Below are 22410 nucleotides of genomic sequence, written 5' to 3'. Positions count from 1 at the left end.
TATTGGAGGGAACCGTGCTTTCTACCATGGGTTTTAGGGATAATTGGGGTGCTGGAAAACAAAACTGTCAAGCTTTATGACATTGCCCTCAGAGTACAGAGTATAGAATTCTGTTGATGGACAGTGGAAAGCAAAGGCCTTCAGCTTGACAATGCAGGAAAAAAACACTTCATAAGAAAAGTAACAGGGAAGAAATAATTCTGCCAGAAAACTTCACAGAAAGTGATAATATAAATAAAAGTATATTAGTAAGTATAAGTATAAGTATAAGTATATTATGTACTAGTTCTGCAGAGGTTGAAAAATGAAATAAGATTAATCATTTTCAAGGTTGGAAATCCCACCGCATTATTAATTCCATGCCGTCAAGGTCAGACAACACAATTAAATCAGAAATACGGCATTTTAACTGAGTTTCACCAAAGGATTGTAGTAATTATGCCCTGTTGTTCAAAAGCCCATAAAACCCAGCCATACATGTATGTATATATTTATGTACATCCATCCATAACTATTATATGACAGCTGCCATTGAAATGAGTGAGTGAGTTTAGAATGCGGCCTTGTGAGTGTGAGATAGCTCCTCAGTGTGCATCTCATGCCTGATGCATGAGAGTTGAAAGCTTCGCAATTATTTATGCTGGGATGTTGTTTTACTGAAAATGAATAGACTGGAGCGAATTGACTCCAGCTATATATACAGTTTACAGGGTCCTAATGTGTGCCAAGAAAACCTTCTCCACGCCATTACACCACCAGCAGCCTGCACCATTGACACGAGGCAGGCTGGAGCCATGGACCATGGATTCATGCTGTTTACGACACATTCTGACATTATGTACCGTCTACATATTGCTGCAGCAATCAAGATGCATCAGACCAGACGTGATTTTTCCAATCCCATGAGTCTACTCATTCTCCCCTGACCTCTTCCATTAACAATGTGTTTTTCGGCAACAGAACAGCAATTTCCAACTTTCGGTTGAACAACCACCTCGTTACCATTTCTGCAGGCTTTAAAGATGATTTACTGTTTGGAGGAGCAGGTTATTTGTGTGAAGGAGCAGCTGAACCTAATAAAGAGGCCACTGAGTATATATAATTTCAATAAACCTGTAAATACAGCCCACACCCACAGGTGCCACCATCCCAGAAATGAGTGCTGTTACTTGCCTTAATTTTCCAGGTTTATATCAAAGATCTATGTCAAGAATTTCTCAAATCTAACCTACAGTAAATGTGCACATATTATCATAGCAAGTAACACGGAGGGTGTTGGTCACTTGAACGTACACGCATGTCATGTGATGTGAGCCTGGAAAGAATGAATGAATTCCCTGGGGCTAAAAGGCCAATGGGAACACTTCCCCTGGCACGACAGCATGAAAGCTCCTACTAATCTGCTGCCAACTGTCATATTAAACTCTAAACACCATGCTTTCCTTATAAATTTAAATAGAAAATATATTACTCATCTCAATGATAGAAATTTAAGCCTAAAAGAAGACATAGAATGAACAGGCATCTCCTGTGAACAAGTCCTGGTGCAAGTAGACTCAAATATATCATTTTCTGTTCTGTAACAGGTGAGGGCAAAACACAACAGTGTGGTACTACTCAACTACAACTTTACAGTGCTGTGTTTGAATGGTACCCAACCATAGTTGAGACCCGTAAAGACAAAGGTCAGCTAATCCGAATTGTTTGCCACTTCCATCCCACCATGCCATTGTTTCAGCAGGGCAGAGCTGGGGCTAATGAGTTTACACAAGCTGCAGCAGCAATCACAAGAATGAGTGCTGTAGGGGTCGGTGGTCCCTCACCTTTCGAGAAAGTTCAGAATAAGTCTGCAGTGGTCAGAGAGCTTATGAAAACATTATGTGTTTTGGGAAATCAGAGATGCTGTCTTCAACCCATCAACTGCTATATGTTATCTATGCATCTAGCATTCATCAAATGGACGAATGGCCCCAATATGTACGGTATATTAATTTGTGTCAAATGCTAATGTTGATGTTTTTCAAATTCCATTGATATTGTAATCATCAAATGTCTTCAGAGCTTTTGTGCCACTAATGCGGAACCACTTTTTATTTACATTTTATTAAAATTGACACAAAGTACTAGTGACACAAGCCTCAGGTACCAGGCTGAGAAGTACTGTAGCACAGGGCTAGTGGTGGATTAACATGGAACCCTTCTGAAACAGGATGGAATGACATGAACAGCTATTTGGATGCATGTAAAAATACCACAGGTTCACATCTAGCAAAAATACAGAATTTTCTTATTTTCAAAGTATACCAGCACCTGTGCATGTCATTATTCAAAGAGGTGAAAGGAACTTTTAAGACATGATACAGTTTGATCATGCCTAAGACAATACAATTCCAGGGCCTTAAAAAGACCAGACAAGCAGAAAAAGGAAAGTACAGTTTGAGATTACATAAGTGGTATAAACACGATAAAAGCATTAGCAGGATCAAGTACACAATGAGAGGGAGTGAAGGATAGATAGACGGTGAGCGTGCTCTTTGTATAAGCTGAGAGGAGAGGGCCCTGCCCACATTAATTAGACTCACTTTAACTCAGGAATAACCACAGTGATGGATCTGAGGGGAGAGGCAGGCATTCATTTGACATTTTTTTGTGTGCTTTTTTTGACGGTTTGCTAAGTATTTGCCTGGTTTAGGGAGCTTGGGAATAGGTGGGTGGGGGTGTAGTAGCTTATATTTAATGGCCGCCGCACAAGAGGAGGGCCAGAGTGGGAGAGATAATCAGACTGAGTGTGCGTGTGGGAGAGGACAGATAATAGAGGGAGTGGGAGAGCCAGAGAATGGCTCTGCTCAGAATGATGATCCTGTGGCAAGCCCATTTGTACCAGTGCCTGACATTTCAGCAAGTGGAGAAAGTCTCCAGGCAGAAAATGAATCTTCACAGGGATCATGAATAAGAGATTTCCACCCATGAAATATGTATTAGCATATGTACATCGAATGTAGGCAACGGGTTATGTTTTGAGCAGGCATCAGATTCTATTCATTCTCAGACCCTAAGCCTTTGAATATGACTTTTTAATGCAGCATTGTCTCGCTTTTTCTTCTTCTTCAGTTTCCAGGTCCATCTAGTGCTACTGTTATGTCCTTGTAGCATGATTTTACATTTTACAAATCCTGATACAGGGACACCAACATTGTATATTTTATTTCAAGGAAATACACTAAAACATTGTCTTTGACAACCTCAGCTGTACAGCATACCGCATCACTATCAGGAGTCACGTAGTGTATACAGTGCCTACACACATGGCATTGATTTGAAGAGTGGTGGGGTCCTGCAGGCTACCAATACCCCTGCCACTACCAAAATGAGCACATCATATGTACAAGTATGAATGCACACACACACACACACACACACACACAATGTACTATACTGTACATGTAGAATTCCATACATGGTACATGTCTGAGCTGCCTAAAATCACAGTAAAATCAACTAAATAGGTACAGGCTGCATTCGGCTGTGCTAACTTCACTTAAAGGAACGTAGCATATGCAGTACATAGACAATAACTGAGAATACTTATCAGTTTGAGTGGTTTGGTTTCCTAAAAACTTAGCCGCTGAGCCTTATTAATCACAACCACCGTGTAGATAGCCTGGGTATGCAGGAAACTAGCCACAATGGTCCCAGGAGGCTAACTTAATCTGGCTAGTTAGTTGATTCTGACCTAGGATATTAACTGGCAGAGCAATCAAGTTGTTGGGCTTATTTTTGCATCACATTCATTTTGTATTGATTTGCATGTGTATATATATACCCTCATTGAGCAATTTAATAGGTATTTATTGGGCTTTTTGGACTTTTTCTGCTGTAGCCTATCCACTTAGAGATTTGACTGCCACTGTTATAATGTGTGGTTATTTGCATTACTGTCACCTTCCTATCCATTCTGACCAGTCTGGCCAGTCTCTCATTAACAACAAGGGTTTTGTTTTTAGCACCATTCTCTGCAAACTCTAGAGACTGTTATGCATGAAAATCCAATGAGATCAGTAGTTTCTGCAATACTCAAACCACCCTGTCTGGCACCTTTTGGTCTGAAAAACAGCTGAACCACGTCTGCATGCTTTTATGCATTTAGTTGCTGCCACATGATTTGCTGATAGATATTTGCATTAACAAGCTGGTGTACAGGTCTATCTAATAAAGTGCTCACTAAGTGTAAATCTCTTCTTTGAATATTTGTTGAGTTTTGTATATAGTTTTGCATATATTGTAATTGCCCCTTGCATCACTGCACATGATGCATTTAGATGACGTGTGTATAATGTGTTAGCCATTCTTATATGCAGTTATAAAGAGTGAAGTACCATTAATGTTTTGTGACAAAGGGCAATGAGCTAGAGCTTGTTTAATGTTAACAGCAATGAAAAGTTATTTCAGCACTAACTTCAGCTATTTCTCCTGAGTTATATTGACAAAACCCTACACAGTCAGAGTGTCAGAGTTCACCAGAGATATGGAAGAGCTTATTCCACCTGAAGCTTTTACTCCGGACAGAGCAAAGGTCAGAATAGTGGCAGCGGTTGGATGACTACGAAGCTAATCCTAGAATATGGAGATGCATAGTTTAGGATCGGGGACGTGACTCAGGTGGATGGGGGGTGGGAACACCACTGGTTAGAACTTTGCATATGCTTTAGGAAAATAATTGGGGCCATTAACTTTAATTCTGAGGAACATGATAACACTTACGAGACAGTAATGGATAAAACAAAACATTGTTTTATACCAAGAACTAATGTCATTCATGAAAGAGCTGACTTTTACCAGTGCACATAGAGACATGGCAAAACATTGAAAACATGTATCTTCTACCTTTTCCAGGGTTATGCACAGATCCAAATGTTGGTGGAAAAGTGAGGATCAAAAGTAGTAGTAATGGTGAAGGAGTAAGCACAATATCTAATATGCACCAAGTAGAAAGTGCATTTTTTCACCCATACAAAATCCAGTTTTTTAGAGATACAACGTCACAATGACACTTGATGGAAATGGAAAGGGAAAGATGTGTGCTGTGATACATGATGATGGAGATAGATAATCAGCAAAGTGTTTTGAATTCAAAGTTTAATGCTGTATATGTATCTTTTGTCTGAATAACACATGTAATGCAGGGTTGGACAAATCCTAAATCCACATCGGACATCTGGAACCCCTGACCCAGGTATATACTGGTAAACTGAAACATCCATATACTATCTGCACCAATAATTTAATTTACAAACATTCTTTGTTATTGCTTATTTGCTAAGCATTGTACTGTTAAAAATAATTACAGCAGTTTGTAATTTTTAAAAGAATCAGAAATGTGGTGAGTTTAAAGTTAAAAGAAATTCACTTTGTCAAAGAATTGAGCTCACAAACTTAGATCTTACTTTCTGCTTCACAAACACACTTTCATTTTTGAACACTGAACAAAAAGCAATTCTAATTAACTTTCCTGCTGCTCTAGCAGCTTGAGAGTGTTCACAAAGCAGAATGTGGGTAACATATCTCTGAAATAATTGGCAACAACTTCATTTAATATACATGGCAAGGCAGCTTGCTAAGCTGTTTGTTATCATCAGAGGAACTTCAGCAGCCATTGGCAGAGTGGACGTATAGTGTACGCTAGACTGTAAGTTGGCTATAATATTATCTGTGACAGTAAATGTTAAGAGAACTAGCTATGGAATATTTCATTTGGTTTAAATAAACACGCTGCAATAAGCTGTTATTATTATGAAAAGCACCCATTGTGTGTTTAGCTTCATATTATCTGAGTGAACAACACATTAACTAAGGTATTATTCTTGGTGAATGGCACATTTAAAAAATGTTTGTAGTGAGGTATGTCTGTAATATAATTTAATTGGCTTATTGCTTATTGCTATAACAATAATTCTGTAGGCTAATTAAAGAGAGGCGGTTGAGTAGCAGGGACAAGACAGTGCTTGCAGGCCTCAGCTAATGTTAGTTAAGAAGGTCTGCTGTCCTGTCAAAATGCTAATCAGTGCTTCACGCAGTTGGGAACTCCTGCCTACTTATCTAATCAAGGGGGAACAAACTGAAGGTCACCTAACAGAAATGAATGGTAATCTTGGCCAATCATTTTCTTTTCATATTGTGTTCATTCAAATGAATTTACTGGGTTTGACGTATCACTGTTTGCTCAACCAGGACAGAAGAACGTTAATCCCTGGTGTCTAGACTATGGGCGACATGGCTCAGGCAGTAAGAGCAGTCGTCTGGTAGTCGGAGGGTTGCCAGTTCGATCCCCCGCCCGGGCTGTGTCGAAGTGTCCCTGAGCAAGACACCTAACCCCCAAATGCTCCTGATGAGCTGGTCGGCACCTTGCATGGCCAATCGCCATCGGTGTGTGAGCGTGTGTATGAATGGGTGAATGAGACGCATCAATTGTACAGCGCTTTGGATAAAGGCGCTATATAAATGCCAACCATTTACCATAGACTACTGATTTGTACACCCCAGTGAGACAAGGCTTTGTCTGTCTACAAGGCTCAGTCTAAAGACGTAAGCCATCATGTAGTAAAGATCAGTGACAATTACATATTTTACATTCGACATCATTCTTGATATTATCTAAGATGCTATTAAACAATGTTATTAAATTGAAATTTGAATCAGACTTGCTAATGTTGTGTTTTCACTTTCAAAAGACATATTTTATCAGTCAGTTGAAGTAGTAGTGGAGAAGTAGCTCCTTCATCATTGATTGCGAGGGGAATTCCATGACTCCTGACATCACACCAGGAGCGCCTGTTCAACATTCTGTTCAATTCAACATTGGGGGGGGGACGCAGGGCAGAACAAAGCAATAGGTGCAACAGGTGCACGGCGGAGGGGCGAAACCTATGCAAGATGATGGAGGATGCATTTTATTGAGAGTCAAGAAGTGAAAGAGAAGATCGGGGGACAGATCAGATAGGGCTTCCTCAGGTAGGAGCAAATGCCTGTAGCATCAGGGGCCCGCAGGATAGGGAGTTGAGTATGGCTGCATTGCTGTATACTCAGGACCCTTCCAAATCATAATGCATTTTTCAGTATTTTTCATGCATAGCAAGATTCTTGAAATAAAATAACTCTTCAGTACGATTATTTAAATTGTTTGCATCATCCATCAATAGACTATATAATCGACTAAAAGATGCAACAAGGAGTTGCTATCATTTTGCTTCCAATTTATACAGTATTATGAGGATCCATCTTGTAAATGTGCAACACAGACTCATCAACTGCCTTTTTGCCACATTCTCTCAATTTCAATGATTCATAAAAAAATACTTTACACCATGGAGACTGAATATTATGTGCTGAAATATTTCAGTCTAAGGTTATATATTCAAAGGACTGCCTAGAGCTGAGAAATAACTTTAAATTAGGGATAAATACATACTTATTATTCTGAATAACAAATGCAACACTGAATTAATTTAAAATGGCTGTTTTACTCAAGCACTTGACCATTAACCACATAAGTGCACCTTAAACTATTTCTCTAGAGTGTCGCAGACAACAGTAGTTCACTGGGGTAAATGTAAGCAACAGTGGCCTATTTATGCCTGCAATAGGATCCGGAGGTCAAGTATGATATATGGCATGCCATATACCTTATCGGACTCTGTCAGGGACTTTGCCTTAAATGTAGAGCAAAATGAAGGTCAGGCTGTATGCATGCCCATGCTTACAGGTATAGTCCCTTACTCTTGATCTTGCTCTTCTTGATATGACATACATCTGAAAAGCAAGCCTTTGATGCAGCCTAGACTTATTATACTCAAGATAGGCCACTAAGCTCCATTCAGTGCATGATTTCAAAATAGGCATAGTTTGGGTTCAAAGCCAATGTATCATGTCTGGTAACTGAAATTACAAAGATACATATTTTCCATAACTAAAATGATTAATTAATACAAATTGATACAAATTGATACAAATAAAAAAAAAAGAAAGTGTACAGAAGCATCTTATCTGCTCAACCAAATGCCCTCATTGGACAACACCGCATCCTACAGCAAGACATTGGGCCTCATGCAAGAATGACTTGTACAAACAGATTTGTTCTTACATCACTTATATCTCTTAAAACTAAGAGAACAATGAATTATATTGTTTTAGGTATTATGGATATGAATCAAGATTCAACAACTGCATTGCTTATTTCTTGCCTGAAATGTTTTCAGAAACATATTTTAGTAGGCTGTTTTGGAGAAAAAAGATTTATCAACGGCTGGCCATATTATTTTTTTGGCCATATTATTGTTCCAAAAATGAATGAACCGCAGTCTACCCAATCATATCAATTGTCCCTTGTTCTTGTTAATCCCATTGGCCATCTATCCAATGGAACCCACCTACAGTACCGTACATACTCTTATACTGGACCTCTTCATTTAGGACAGTTTTATGAAGTTAGGTACGTTTGTTGAATCCAACGAGGCACACTCATAGAGACCCTTCTTATGAAAAAAGTAAGAGAAAGTTATGATAAGAATACCAATATGTTATATTCCCAAAGATCCCAAACATCCTGCTAAAGCAACAAATTAGTTTTTCAAAGTCAAAACCTGGAAAATTCCGGCCAAGTTATTCACCAGATCTCAATCCAATTGAACATGCGTTTCATATGGTGAGGCGAAAACCACCCCTGAAAACAAGCAGAGAACGTGGTGAGCACCAGGTCCAGCTACCAGCCTAAGATGGAATCTAAGGTGGAATGCTCCAGCTAGATACTGGAATTTGGTGATGTTCTGTTTATTGTACCAAGCTGGCCCACCAGCTGCTCTTGCTACGTGAATCAGCTTGTTGGCAGTTTGACCATCACTAAACCAGCTTCAATCCAGCTGGGCCAGCTTAAAACAGGACTGGAACCAAGCTGAAGGGATGCAATGCTTGGCATTTCTTTCTGGTATGATGGTTATTGCAATTGAGGCAGAGAACACTGAGAGAGTGAGCGATGCAGATGTTAAGGTAGGCACCAAAGACCTACACTTTTGTTTGTCACTGATATCTCTCTCTCTCTCTCTCTCTCTCTCTCTCTCTCTTTCTTTCTCATCATAGACTCCTCATCGCCTTGAAATAAAGTATGGGGTTGAGATGCTGAGTGTGCAGCACAGATCCATTTACTCTTCCCTTGGCTGCGCTAAATCACTGCTGTCCTGATAGATTTACAGCAACACCATTTAGCCCAATATGTTTTTTAAATATTTATTTTAGATTATGTGCTGCCACAGTTGGAAGTGTATTTGCCTTGGTAATACATTAGGGTAAACAAATGATTGACGAAAAAAAGGAATTGTGGACTATCCACATTGTGGAGCAATCTTTCATGTGTATCTAACAACCCTGACCATCAGCTCATACACTACGACTTATAACACCTATAAAACGTCACATCATGAAGCTCTCTCATTCTCCGATCTGTGAGTTGTGCCCTCTGGGGCTGTTTGCACCTTCATGCATATATTTTTGGATTGCCCTGCTGCAAATCAGTTTTGGAGCCAAGTGGCTGAAACTTTATCCAATATAAAAAGATTGTATGGCTGGCTGGACTGCACTGCAGCTACAGAAAATGCGTGCATAAAGATGGAAGCCGTCACACTTTCTGTTCTGGTCTCATTGGAGACATTGCTTGCTCGGATTCATGGAGCTAATTACAGAAAGTTGGATGCCTGGCATTCGGCAGCTGCTGCTGTTGAATCTTTGAGTTTGGTTGTTTAGATTTTTGATGTGTGTTGTCTTTTGTGTTAGGCCAACTAGTAAAAAAAAAACCAAAAAAAAAACCTGGGTTCTTTATAGCACCATCATCCGGCCAGTAAGTTTTGCTGACAAAAATGGCAAAACAATATTGTTCTGAGAGTACGTGTACGTATGTGTGCATACATGCATGTGCATGTGTGTACATGCAGGCAATTGTTTCTGTGTAGAGGGCCATTTGAATTGCTTTTTGAAAGCAAGGTCCAATTTGCCTTGATATTCAAACTGTTATGGTGCTTCTGAAATTGAGCAAAAATGTCTATAAAACAATGAAAAAAGTTATCCTCATATTATTATTGTTTCAAACCCATACCAAGCATGTTGTTTTGTTGTGATCCCACTATTGGATTTAACCACAGGGGGAAATGAAATTCTGCTTAAAACATAATGAATGCAGAAAACAAATAAAACTTTACGGTTTAAGATATAAGATTATTATGTTGAAAGGGAATCCATTAGAAGCTTTCTAGTCATTCAAGATAGATTAAATCATAAAAGAAATAGCATTAAGTGCTCTTGGAATAAAACTGGCATAAAATTGCATAAAGCGTTCTGACTGAATATGCTATCACTAACAAAGAAAGGAAGAAAATATTTCCAATGAAATATTACATATCTAAAAGATGATATTTGGCTAAAATGCCTATTTTTCAAATAGATTGGCAACTACCGTATAAACCACTATGGTGCCATATTTTGAATTTACTGTTTTTTCTTATTGTTTTTTTTTTTTTATGACTAAGTGAACTCCATTACCACCAACATCCTCACCTAAAGCAGTAATTATTTTAATTTCATCCATGAATTAAGCCAGTAGGTAAAGTGGTTGGCTGAGACTCACTGTCATTGCATTAACATTTCTGATCTTTGAGTCAAGTTGCCATGGCTGCCACAGCATAATGACCACACCAAAGTAATGGTTTTGTAAAGCATATTTCACTTGAGTGCTCCATTCTAATTACCAAAAGAATGTGTATTGATCGTTCATGGAACATGTAGACTATTAGCTATTTTTCAGAAGGGTTTCTAGTTCATGCAGCCTGCGTGCACACACACACGCACACACACACACATGCACACACACATGCATGCACGCACACAAACAAAACAGGCCCATGACTAATTGTATTTTCGAGTGGAAATGTAAAATGTGAAAACAAATTTACGTTCACTGTTATGCATTCAGATCTGACTCATTCACACAATAATGTGTTTTTGAACAAGATTTGGTGAACAATCATTTCACTTTCAAGCCACATTGCTATGCTATGTCTGGTTTCGTGCTTGTCCTGTTGACCGTCTCTAACTCTGAAATTGGTAACACTGTTGTAATATGACATATGGTAATATGTATCGAGGTTTGGATAATGGTAAATTTGGTTTCGTTTAATGAAAGAAAACAGGGGACAGGAGACATGGGACAATTACAGAACAAGACATGGGACAATTACAGAACAGTTTCATCTTAAATCAGATCTTAAATGTGAATATCAATTTACTGAGGAGAGAATATTCAATATAGGGGCTGCTAGGTGGCTCATTCGGATAAGGTACCATGCTGTGGTGGAAGGATGGGCCCCATGGTCTCAGATCCATGGCTCAAATCCAGACCATGCCAGTGCTGACTGTGGCAGATTGTGATTGCATCATCCAGGGAACTGACTGATCACTCGGTTAGGGATTTGCATTTCACTGCTTATACATGACCCCCACTGGTTGATCAAGCAGCCATGGACTGTTTGTCAAAGCTGCATATCAAAGGTCTTCCTCTGACTCCACTCTACGCTAGCTTTACTGTAATGTAAAGAATCAGCTGATAGTCTACACTCTCCCGAATGGGCAATGAGGTTCTCACAGTAATGTGGATATTCCAAAATATGAACAAACTACTTATAAAGACATTTCTTAATAATAAAAGGCTGGTGTTGGGAATATGTGAGTGTGATGCAGTCTCATGCCTTAAACTACCAATTCAATCAGGTATAAACTACATGTCATACCTGAGGACCTACACAGTTGGACACAGTATCAGTCTGTACTGTTCTGGTTGTATTGTTTTTCTTGTTAGGCAGTTGGTGTAAGAGCTATACTCAGACTCTGCTAAAGCAGCGTTGGAACATTGGACTTGTAAATGTTTGAAACAACTTTTGCTTGACCATAACTGAAAAGTGCCTTATGTTTGATTAGGGCTCAGGAACAGTTCATCCTGGCCCATGTTAACTCTCCTGGCATTGCATGACAACATGATATCTCCCTTCATGTATTTCATATCTTTGGGGTGGGACTGCATTACTTAATTAGTAACCATAGTATGATAAAAATAAGTTCTATAATTTTCCACATTCTATAATTCATGCACAAAACCAAAATACATTGACACATAGCTTCCTACTGCAAGCAAAAGGATCTTGAATAAATTACTGGAAGCTCAGCTAGTCATGGTCAATTAAAAAAATAGCCACTTTCTAAAGGGCACACTTGCTCTGTAGCACATTACAGTCAATATGTGTAGCGATACACTTGTGACTATTTCAAGTAGGTAGTGTGAATTTTAAAGCACAAAAGACTCATATTTTGCTCAGTCTGGTCAAAGAACATGGTATTGCTGCAGTTTTATTAATTCAGAGTTCAAAAACCCACTGAAATAATATTTCAGAAATACCACTGACCATACTAAACTGTTCCAAATCAATTTAATATACCTAGATTTTTTTTGGTTAATGTTGGCTTTGTAATTATTGGCCTACAACCTGTTTAGCTCATAGATCAGTTACAGCGCTTCATTTATTTTGAAAGTGCTATAGAATGATCATGAACTTTTTGGGTTCTTTTTATTTGAAATTCTGGAAGTCAATGCATGTACCCAGATGTAAAATGGCGCTTTTAATGAGTACATTCACAGACACAACACCTGTATGAGGAGGGGCACTGAGTATATTAGAAGAAAAAGTGGTTTGTGAACTCCTAAAGATACCTCATCCTTAATTAATCATGCTAATGAGCAAATTTGGGGGAAACCACTCCCATTTCATTAAGCACAGTTAAAAACAATTGTGTTGTTGAATGCAGCTAAAAATATATTTATTTTAGTTGCAAAACCATCTAGTACCCTAAAATTCTCTTTGGTTTAAAAATGGCTAAAAATAAACTGCTTTCGAGAGAAACTCATCAGTCAATTGATATTTTGAGAGGCAAAGATTTTTTTTTACCAGAGAGATTGCCAGGATTTCATACCAACGTAGGTGTGTTCTACTGTCTTTAAAGAAGGGAAGAAACTGGATCTAACCAGGATAGAAAAGGAGGCGGAAGGCCCAGATACACAACTGCGCAAGAGGACAGGTACATCAGAGTCTCTAGTTTGAGAAACGGATGCTTCACAAGTCCTCTGCTGGCAGCTTCCTGAAACAGTACCCGCCAAACATCAGTTTCATCTCCAACAGTGAAGATGCTGGCCTTAAAGGCAGAGTTTCAAAGAAAAAGCCACTTCTGAAACTGGCAAACGAGAAGAAAAGGTTCAAATGGACAAAAGAACACAACTATCGGACAGTATAAAGCCTATAAGGCCAGCATCCTGGTTCTGATGAATGAATACATAAATAAAGAAATAAAATGCTGGAATTATTGAAGATGATGGATTCCATCTATGACAATGAATGGATTAGGAGACTTTATTTCAGATTTAAGGTAAAGTATTTGCAGATCATACCCCATACAATGCATGATGAAAACAGGCGCTTTCAATGGTTTTCCACGGAAATAGTACCAATGACCACAGACAGTTTGTCCTTACAAATAACACTGCAGATTATACTTTCTTAGTAATCAGTTCTTTGGTCCCTTTCTTTAAATATTTCCCCAAAGCTTAATATTCAACAGATGAAATCATCTCACCAACCTAATCTGTTCTCTGATTAATTAGGTTGTGCAGCACTCATACCACAGTGCAAGTTGCTCAAGCATATCATGGTCAGTCAGGAATGATCAATTAATCACACTGGTGCAAAATAAATAATTAAATACACAAAAAAGAAAGAATTAACATGCTGGGTATTTACCATTATCTTTACAACACATTATCTGTTTAAGAACACAGTATAGGATATGCTGGGAATTCCAGCTGTCAGTACGCATTACAAATCCCATAGCAAGGAACTGAACTAAAGCATTGCAAAATTAACCATAAAGACAATTCTGAACACAACAAAACAAGAACAGTGGGAAGTCGACTTAGTGTATCTTATTGATTGATATTGCACCATCGCCTTGGACCGTGAAATTGTCATTTGTTCTGCAAGCATTTCAGCGAATAAAATAAAGGGTTGCACACTGTCAGGGAGCTGATTTTTGCTTGCACTTTGATGGAACCCCCACTGCTAATTATATTCATTTGAGATAGATAGGTAAGGGATGCAGCAGAGGACATGCTCACACAGAGCCATGTATTGATGTAATGGAAGACCGGAGAGATCGGCGATCCTATGAAGCGGGATGGAGGTTTTTCACTCAGTCTCAGTGTCCATGTTCGCCTGTGTGCGAGTGCTTAAGCAGAAGAATGTAACCGGGCCGGCAGTTACATTTCCTGATTTGTAGATCTGTACAGTACAGCTGAAATGCAGCATAACAGTGGAAGAAAAAAAAAAAGCAAAAGTATTTATCGGCAGCAAAGGCCGCTTCCCTGAGAATATAAAATTGCAAGGAGAGCCACTGAACAGAGCAAACAGAATTACAATAGCCGCGTATCAATATTCTGCCCTTCATGCAGATTGCACTTAGCATAGAAGGAATGACAGAGGCAGAGAGAAGCTGTCAGCGTTTAGAAAGCACTGGTCTCGGAGCCACAAATGACAGTCACGCCAATGACATAACACTGCTCTGTGGGAGGGTGCTGGTGGTGATGTGTGCGATGAAACGGCTGCCCACATTGAATAAAACTCAAAAAGAAGAAGTAAAGAAACCAAAAAGACACAGAAAGCTGTACACCAGCAGGCATCCCCAGCCAGTCAAGAGGAAAGAATTGGAATGGAAGATTGTCAGGTTAGTGTACAGAGGACCCCCAAGATGCTGGTTTGCGTACAGCACAATACCATATACTGACCTGGGCTTGAAACAGGACTAGTTGTGGTAGGTTCAATAATTGCTACAGGGAAAAAGGGGGAGAAGGAAAAAGAAGAGGACATTCATGTATTATTAACATAATGGAGACGCAAAAGAAAATTTAACATGCAAAGACAGAAGACGGGGAATGAGAACATAAATACAATATTGTGTCTGGTGGCTATCCTGTCATATCTTGCAAGTTATGCTCTATTTGGAATAAAAATGTTTTTTATTGTTTTGTGTTGCGACTCTAAAAATACTTTCTAGGACACTAAGGTCAGGGGCTCTCAAACTTGATTCCGAGGACCTAATGGTTAAGCTATTTTTTGACAGTCAATCTCTCATTAAATTAAGACAATGGAAAATATGTTTTAATGTACTGCAGGTTTGACTCATTAGGAATGATTGTTTGCACACCTGTGGCTGGAGATGCACAGGAGCCAAAAAAAAAGAAAAGGCTGCATTTGAAACCCAAAGTAATTTGTCTTGATGCCTTGATGCCTCGTTGCCTCGCGGCTCGATTAGACACTGTCCTTCAAAGGCGTCTTCGGAGTGCTTAGGCAGCACATAATGAGACGGACTTTGAAAGCAGGAAGACGTCACACATGACTACGTGATGCATGATTACAAGCAACTTAGCTGCCTAGTTCATGAAAAGCTCACGGAGGCTTAAAAACATTAAGTAAGCTATTTAGTGTGTTAAGCAATTAACTTGTACTTGTAAATAAATAAACAAAATATCGAGCTCAATGTATAATTGCACTTGTGAACAAGCACTTTTACAGTTCTGTGTGAACTCCACTGCTGTTTACAGCCACCATTATTTAAATCGAAGTAAGAAGCCTGAGGTTAATTGCAAAGACTCATGGGATATCCTACTTGCCTAAGGATACATGTATGCTGCCTTCAAAATCGTCCAAAAGAAGGCACCTTAGGCACCATCATTTTTTGCAAACTTTCAAAGGGTATGGCACTCCATGCCTTCCTGCCTTAAAATACTGCCGAAGAATAAAGCATTTTTGACATTTCAGATGCAGCCACTGTGTCTCTTGCTTTGTTTGCAACTTTATTGATTCAAATGACTTACATTTTGGACAGTTCTGTCCTTTGTCAGACTTCAATCATTCATATCGGTACTTCTAGAGAAATATAATATCTATTCAGTCAGTCAACATTTTTCTGAAGGAATAAGTTTCCATGTCATACATTATTAAAATGAAATGTATTAGTTGATCTTACAGTTTATACTTCATGGTATCCATAGCCATTTCTGCCATAATGTGGCCTTTAGAGGGGAAATCCTGTAGCTATAAGTGTCTACTTAAGAACAATTAACAGCTTGGTACAAATTAGGGGTTGCAATTATGATTGGAACAAAAAGCAGCATACACAGTGGGTCTCCAGGACTGAGTTTGAGAACCCTTGACGTAAGGCTTCATGTAAAAATAAAAAATAAATTATACATTTAAAAGCATGCTGCTTTGTGTATATTTTAGTAGCATACAATGAAGGCTCCTTCATCAGTTCATTATTTAAAATTTCATTTCAGTAATTATGGTTGGTTTTCGTGCTTCATTTGGCATTGTGAATTATTTATACATTTATTTATTAGCTATTTTGTATTACTAAATTGATTAGTTGTTGCATTTGTGAACTATTGCTATTTACTTCAGACTATCCCATTCAGTGTGCACACATCATTATAGGTGCTGATCAGTCTCGGCAGGGCCTGATTTTTGCTGTTAGTCCAGTGTTTGTTTTTAAGATACCGAATCGCAATTCATTATGTATTGACAGTGGGCCACAGTGCACAATGATTAATCATGAGGTGCTTCTCCATTCATCAGTGTCCACAGCTTCACTCTCATTTGACTGTGTAAGGATCTAAACCATTTTGTTTTTTGTACCAGCCAGTTTATGTGACAATGTATAGTACAGCAGGCAAGTTACTTATATATTGATATGCCCTAATAATCACCTGACTTCAACATGTTAATGACCTGACTTAAGACACAGCTTAATGGCTTTTACCTTGTTATCTTCTGGTTTTCACGCGGGTCAATTTCCAAGGCATGCAAATTACAGGTTTTCAATACTCAAGATTAGTGATGACCAGCATTCTCTCAGTTCAATGGTGAGGAATAAAGCTCTCCTCAATTAGCACACGTGGCTACATTTCCACCCCCAGGGCCCTTTAATCACATTCAAATAATTACATTTTCAGTGTAGATATCATGACATTTTTCATTTCCGCATGCCTTTTTATGGTCAGGGCTACAAAGGGAAATGTTTTAAGAAATCAAAATCATAGGTCTAGAAGAGTTTTATCCTTGTGACGGAGAAGTCTCTGTCTCAGTACTTTAACTTATGAATGAATTTCATACTAAACTAAGCATACGGAGGTATGTTGAAATGGAAAATTCCAGCACCCTCAACATTGCAATTGAAGCTTCCATCGAGTAATGAACAAGAGCAAAATGCATTCCGAAACATGAATATATATATAAACTATTTACAACTATATAGTTTGGTACAATTACATGTTTTGTACAATAAGCTATAGTACAATCTCATGCATGACTGAGAGACCAGTTCTGAAGCATTTTATGTAACAAACCTGCTAATTATGTTTGGAAGCTTGTTAACAGTTTTTCAAAGGGATAAACATAGCTCAAAAGAGGTAGATACAGTATGTGTTATTTTGTAATTGTGATGTTTTTGTAGATGGCCAAAACATATGACTCATGGCCTTAAATTCTTCAACAACATTCTCTTATCGACTACAAAATGTACAAATATATTTTATAAAGTTCACAAACCATACAAATTCTAAATTTTGACCACATTTCTCTTTTTTAAGTTTCTACGAAGTAAACTTAAAATATTGACTTGAAAATATTCAATATTTTAAAATATTGAGTTGAAGACCACATGCCAGATACTGTATATACTTCTCACCAACAGCATGCTATTAATATCATAAGAGCCAAAAATCAAACACATTTCATTGACTTAGTCGTTCATAAAAGAAAATAAACAAAATTATGAATATGGAATATCTAATTAAACATAGTAAAAATCCCCGACTGTTTATTTTTAAAATGCCACAAGCTTTGTCTACTCCATAGATAATACATTTTATATGAGATTTGCCAGATATTTTCCAAACATATGCACTCAAGCCAGAGAAAAAGTTGCAAGTCATGTGGATGGACCGCCAACTGCGAGAAATGCAATTATTTGTAGAAATTAATGTCATTAACCACCTTTTAAATTATAAGCATGCTGAATATTAATGGGTCCATGAATAACCCTATTACAGCTAATGGTCCTTCAGTTTTCTTACTGAAAAAGACAGCCTGGGGTTATCCTGGGAATTGGTACTACCTGCTTAATACGCCACTAGGAGTAATGTTATATTTGTAACTGACTTCGGATCTCACATGCCATGCACATATACCTTCCCTCGTTTGGTTTAGGGCATACAGTAACATTTGAGTCAATGCATTTTGAGCAGATTGTGCAGTGCATTCTATCATATTGCACTGGATTTTATAATTGTCCTCTGCCCCCACTTGGGGAGACAAAATGCAATATGTAGCCAGGAATTTCATTATGTATCATAATAACCTCTAATTTATCTTCATATAGAGAAAACCACACACAAATTGAGCAACTTCAACATGTATGATTGCATTGATTCAACTTGGTTAATGTGCTTCTGTTAAAAATAAGCAATGCATATGTAGTTAAAAAGCTACTGTACTTGAACATGAGGTTTATTACGAAGCATGAGTGACAATGCTAGATGAATATTGTTATACATAAATACTGGAATGCAAATGTTAATTTGCACTACACTCACAGAAAAAGAATGGTTCCAAAAGGAACCCTTTAATTTAATAGAAGAACACTGTCTAGTTCCAGGGTTCTTTGTCAGGCAAAATTATTTTTATGGGCGCTTTCACACTTCACATCTATAAAGAACTGAAAACGGTTCCTCTATGGAGACAAGCCAAATAAGCCTTTTTTTCTGGGAGTGTATATTGAATATAGAATGTCTTTCACTGAATGGATGTCAAAATGAGTTAATGTTGTTTGTCAGAACACAATTGGGTTTAATTAACTTCACTAGTAATGCAATATTATGCTGCTATACAAATATTATCTTAGTACTGTGCACATGTGTGCGTACGTATGTGTGTGTGTGTGTGTGTGTGTGCATGTGTGTACATGTGCTTGACATAATTTGTTATTTTCCTCTGTTGCATTGCCTGGTTTTCTTTCCCATTATCCCCTAGGCTTCTATAAAGCTGATTCACCTAAACGCCTTCATTTGCATTTCAGCAACACTTCCTACGACAAATGTAGCTCCACAGGGAGCATGTTGTCAACAGATAGCTTCACAGCTCTCACCATCAAAAATCCAAAGGACATAAAAAAATACATATCCAACACTGTCCTTATAGACAGCTACTGTATAAATAGCACACATTCATCCACTTGTGGACAAATTGGTGATATAAAAGATTAGTTTAAAAATGTATTGTGGTCAGAAGCAGGGTGATGCAGCAGTCATTCTAATTTTTTCTCATCACAAATTCAAAGGATGCAAAAATAAAATGAAACAGAGTCCTCAGTTTGTTTACTGCATGCCTGGTCAAACTACAAAGTGTGTCATGTTATCGCAATGTTAAATTGTCGGAGGTTGTTTTTACTATATGAAACAATGATATATTCTGAGCCTGGGCAAATGCCTTTTGAAAACTGCCCCTTGGTTTTTTCAGTAACAGATTAACATGATAATCATTGGAGACAGTATCAGTGGTAGCATTTCCTGCATGGTAAGAACAATGCAACAACCCGATTTTTACATTCAGGAATATATACTGTTAGCCATCAAATGTCATGAGAATACTGTCTTGTATCTTGTACATCTTAAGCTGTTTTTAGATCTATGCACCAAGACACAGGGGTGGTCACAGTGAGGCAGCCGAGACAGTGTCAGATGGGGAGACGTGAGGAGATGACATGTACAACACAGCTGTTTGATAAGCATGACAAACGAACAAGTCACTCATTAGCCATCGACCAGTGGAGCCTTAGCTGTTGAGGAAGTTCTGAAATGGCTACTCTCTGCTGTCAACATGTCTCTTCTCATTTCATTTCACTGTAGTGCAAAGATGTGCACTGAGGTAAGGTCACACAGCTATGAGACAGGAAAGTGTTTAATCTGGCTGCAGCTTTGGTTGCCAAGGGAAAGTCAGTGAAAGTGTTGAGATGAAACAGGATTTGTCATACAGTTAGTTCAAAGTTAAGCTACGTTTTTGAGCGCTGACTTCACTTAAAATGTTCAAGCAAGCCATCGGACACACACAGAAAGGACCACAATATGCGAGACATCCTAAAATAGTCATTGTACACGGAGTATCTCAGAAAGAGATACAACGACAAGGTGCTTGTCATGTCTATATTCTATATTGCCTGAGAGAAAAGTGAAGAGGTTCAGTTAAATTTAATTAATGATGCTGCAGAGCTTCTTCTGCAACAACAAATAATTTATCAACTAGTCATGTCCTACAATGACTCAGCGTTTACAATTGCACAGACATTAATGAATTTCAACTGAGAAGAACCATTGGAAAATACACACATGCACACACAGACACACAAACAAATTATTTCCATAGTATTTCACAGAATAGAGCTGAAATGCAGCTAATCCTCACAAGACAAATTTAAATAAAACGCAGCCCTTGGAAAAACAAGAAGGCTTTTCACTTCAAGAGATGATAAACACAGACTTACTTTCCATCCTAGAACCAATTATTATAAACTCTAACACAAACATACCAATATCTTAGTAATATTATGCAGTATTTTATCAGTTGCTAGAGGAGAAGCAAAGTAAATAATGCACACTCCACAACATTAGTATATAAAATCCCTTATACGGAGTTGTAATTAATACATTTGACAAATATAACAAATACAACAAATTCATGTCTCAGTAAATCCAGTTTCACATAGTTGATAGCGTATATATAGCATATATACATACACTGTACTCATCCACAATGATTGCTGTTTTCTGTGCGAATGCTCAAGTGTCTGTTCTGCAGAAATGGCTTGCCCTTTGTGATTAAAGGACACCGGAAAAAAAAAAGTTTCTTTTTCATTAGCGTTCATCATGAAGTGAGATGCTGTATCTCTACAGGAACAGAGAGAGCATCTTGTGAGAGGTATTGAATGGAATTGGGGCTATTCTCCGCTGCACAGGATTATAAGTGCACTAAGACCCTGGTTTTTAAAATCACAGAATTCATTCCATGATGTTGCTGTTTGTGCATCTAAAAGCAGGAGAGCCCACCTCTCTGCATGTTATGCTATGTTATGTTATGTTATTTATTTATTAACACAGTAAATACATAATTACCACACAATTCTCTATAATCAAGTTCTTAAATTCATCTCATGAATGTGTCAAAACACAGTATGTATGTTTTATGCTGGAACAGGGCACAAAAGTAAACACTCAAACGGGAGGGCACACACAATGCACAATGTAGTTCTTTCAGCCTTAAATGCAGCTACAGTAGCACTAGTGTTTGGCCTTGCCCCCAGGAGATCCACATAATACTAATTGTTTCACCTGTTCATCTCAGTCAATGATGAAGAGCAGACGCTTGTGGATAATCACTGCAGTATCCTGCTCCAAAGTTTATATATGCCTTTCAAGATTCCAGAGGACCATCAATCCATCAAAATAACCTGCACACAGTGTATACTAATATAAATGACGAGAAAATACAACTAGGGTGACAATACATGCTCAAAATTTTGGTGATGAATATCTGATACATGTGACTGATGCTATTCCATAAAAAAATACATTGCTTAAAAAGAAACACACTATCACCATGGAAGCGAATCAGCATTAAAGTAATTTCCTTGTTACTTACGGATCAGTGGCAGGCTAGCGTTGGCCTTTCCTAACTCGTTGGCCGCCACGCACGTGTAGTTACCATAACCGTCCTCTGTCATGTTGGTCATGGAGAGGACTGATCTGGAACTCAGGTTCTTGATATCGATTCCTTGACCCTTCGTAAGCCTGAGATGGAACAAAAATAAAGCATGTTCATTGTACAATTTTGGTCAGCCGTTTGGTTTTTGTGTATGTAATGAAATAATTTGGTCAGTTGTCCACTGTATGTGAGAGCAGAGCATGTACAGGGGTGTGTATGTGTATGTGTGTCTGTGCATGCATGCATGTCAGTGTGTTTGGGCATGTGTACAATGTATGCGCACAGGTGCACAAGGGATACATGATGTGTGAGCACACCTCTATTTTAAAATGATCCAGCAGACCTTCCATTTAAATAGTGGATAGTACCTGTAATATCTCTCATTTAATGGATGGATACAGCAAACATTATACACCAATTTAAATAATTAATTCAGGCGACCTCACATTTAAAGAATGGATGC

At 38.2% G+C, this 22410-nt stretch overlaps 1 protein-coding gene across 3 annotated transcripts in view; it reads right to left on the bottom strand.

Moving 5' to 3' along the window:
* Positions 1–22410, bottom strand: part of negr1 (neuronal growth regulator 1) — a 228015-nt gene that overhangs the window by 31101 nt on the left and 174504 nt on the right. Inside the window, exons 6-8 of one of the 3 annotated variants that reach the window (XM_061239972.1) lie at positions 21885–22033; positions 14921–14962; positions 13632–14430 (exon numbers count right to left, since the gene is read on the bottom strand). In XM_061239972.1, coding sequence (XP_061095956.1) covers positions 14396–14430; positions 14921–14962; positions 21885–22033 — 226 coding nt within the window. In that variant the 3' untranslated portion in view covers positions 13632–14395. Of the gene's footprint in view, positions 1–13631; positions 14431–14920; positions 14963–21884; positions 22034–22410 lie in introns of those variants that run through there. The other 2 variants (XM_061239970.1, XM_061239971.1) reach the window with 2 other exon arrangements.

This window comes from Conger conger, chromosome 4 (genome assembly GCF_963514075.1).
Source record: "Conger conger chromosome 4, fConCon1.1, whole genome shotgun sequence".
NCBI lineage: Eukaryota > Metazoa > Chordata > Actinopteri > Anguilliformes > Congridae > Conger > Conger conger.
This window is presented reverse-complemented; position numbering and strand designations above follow the sequence as displayed.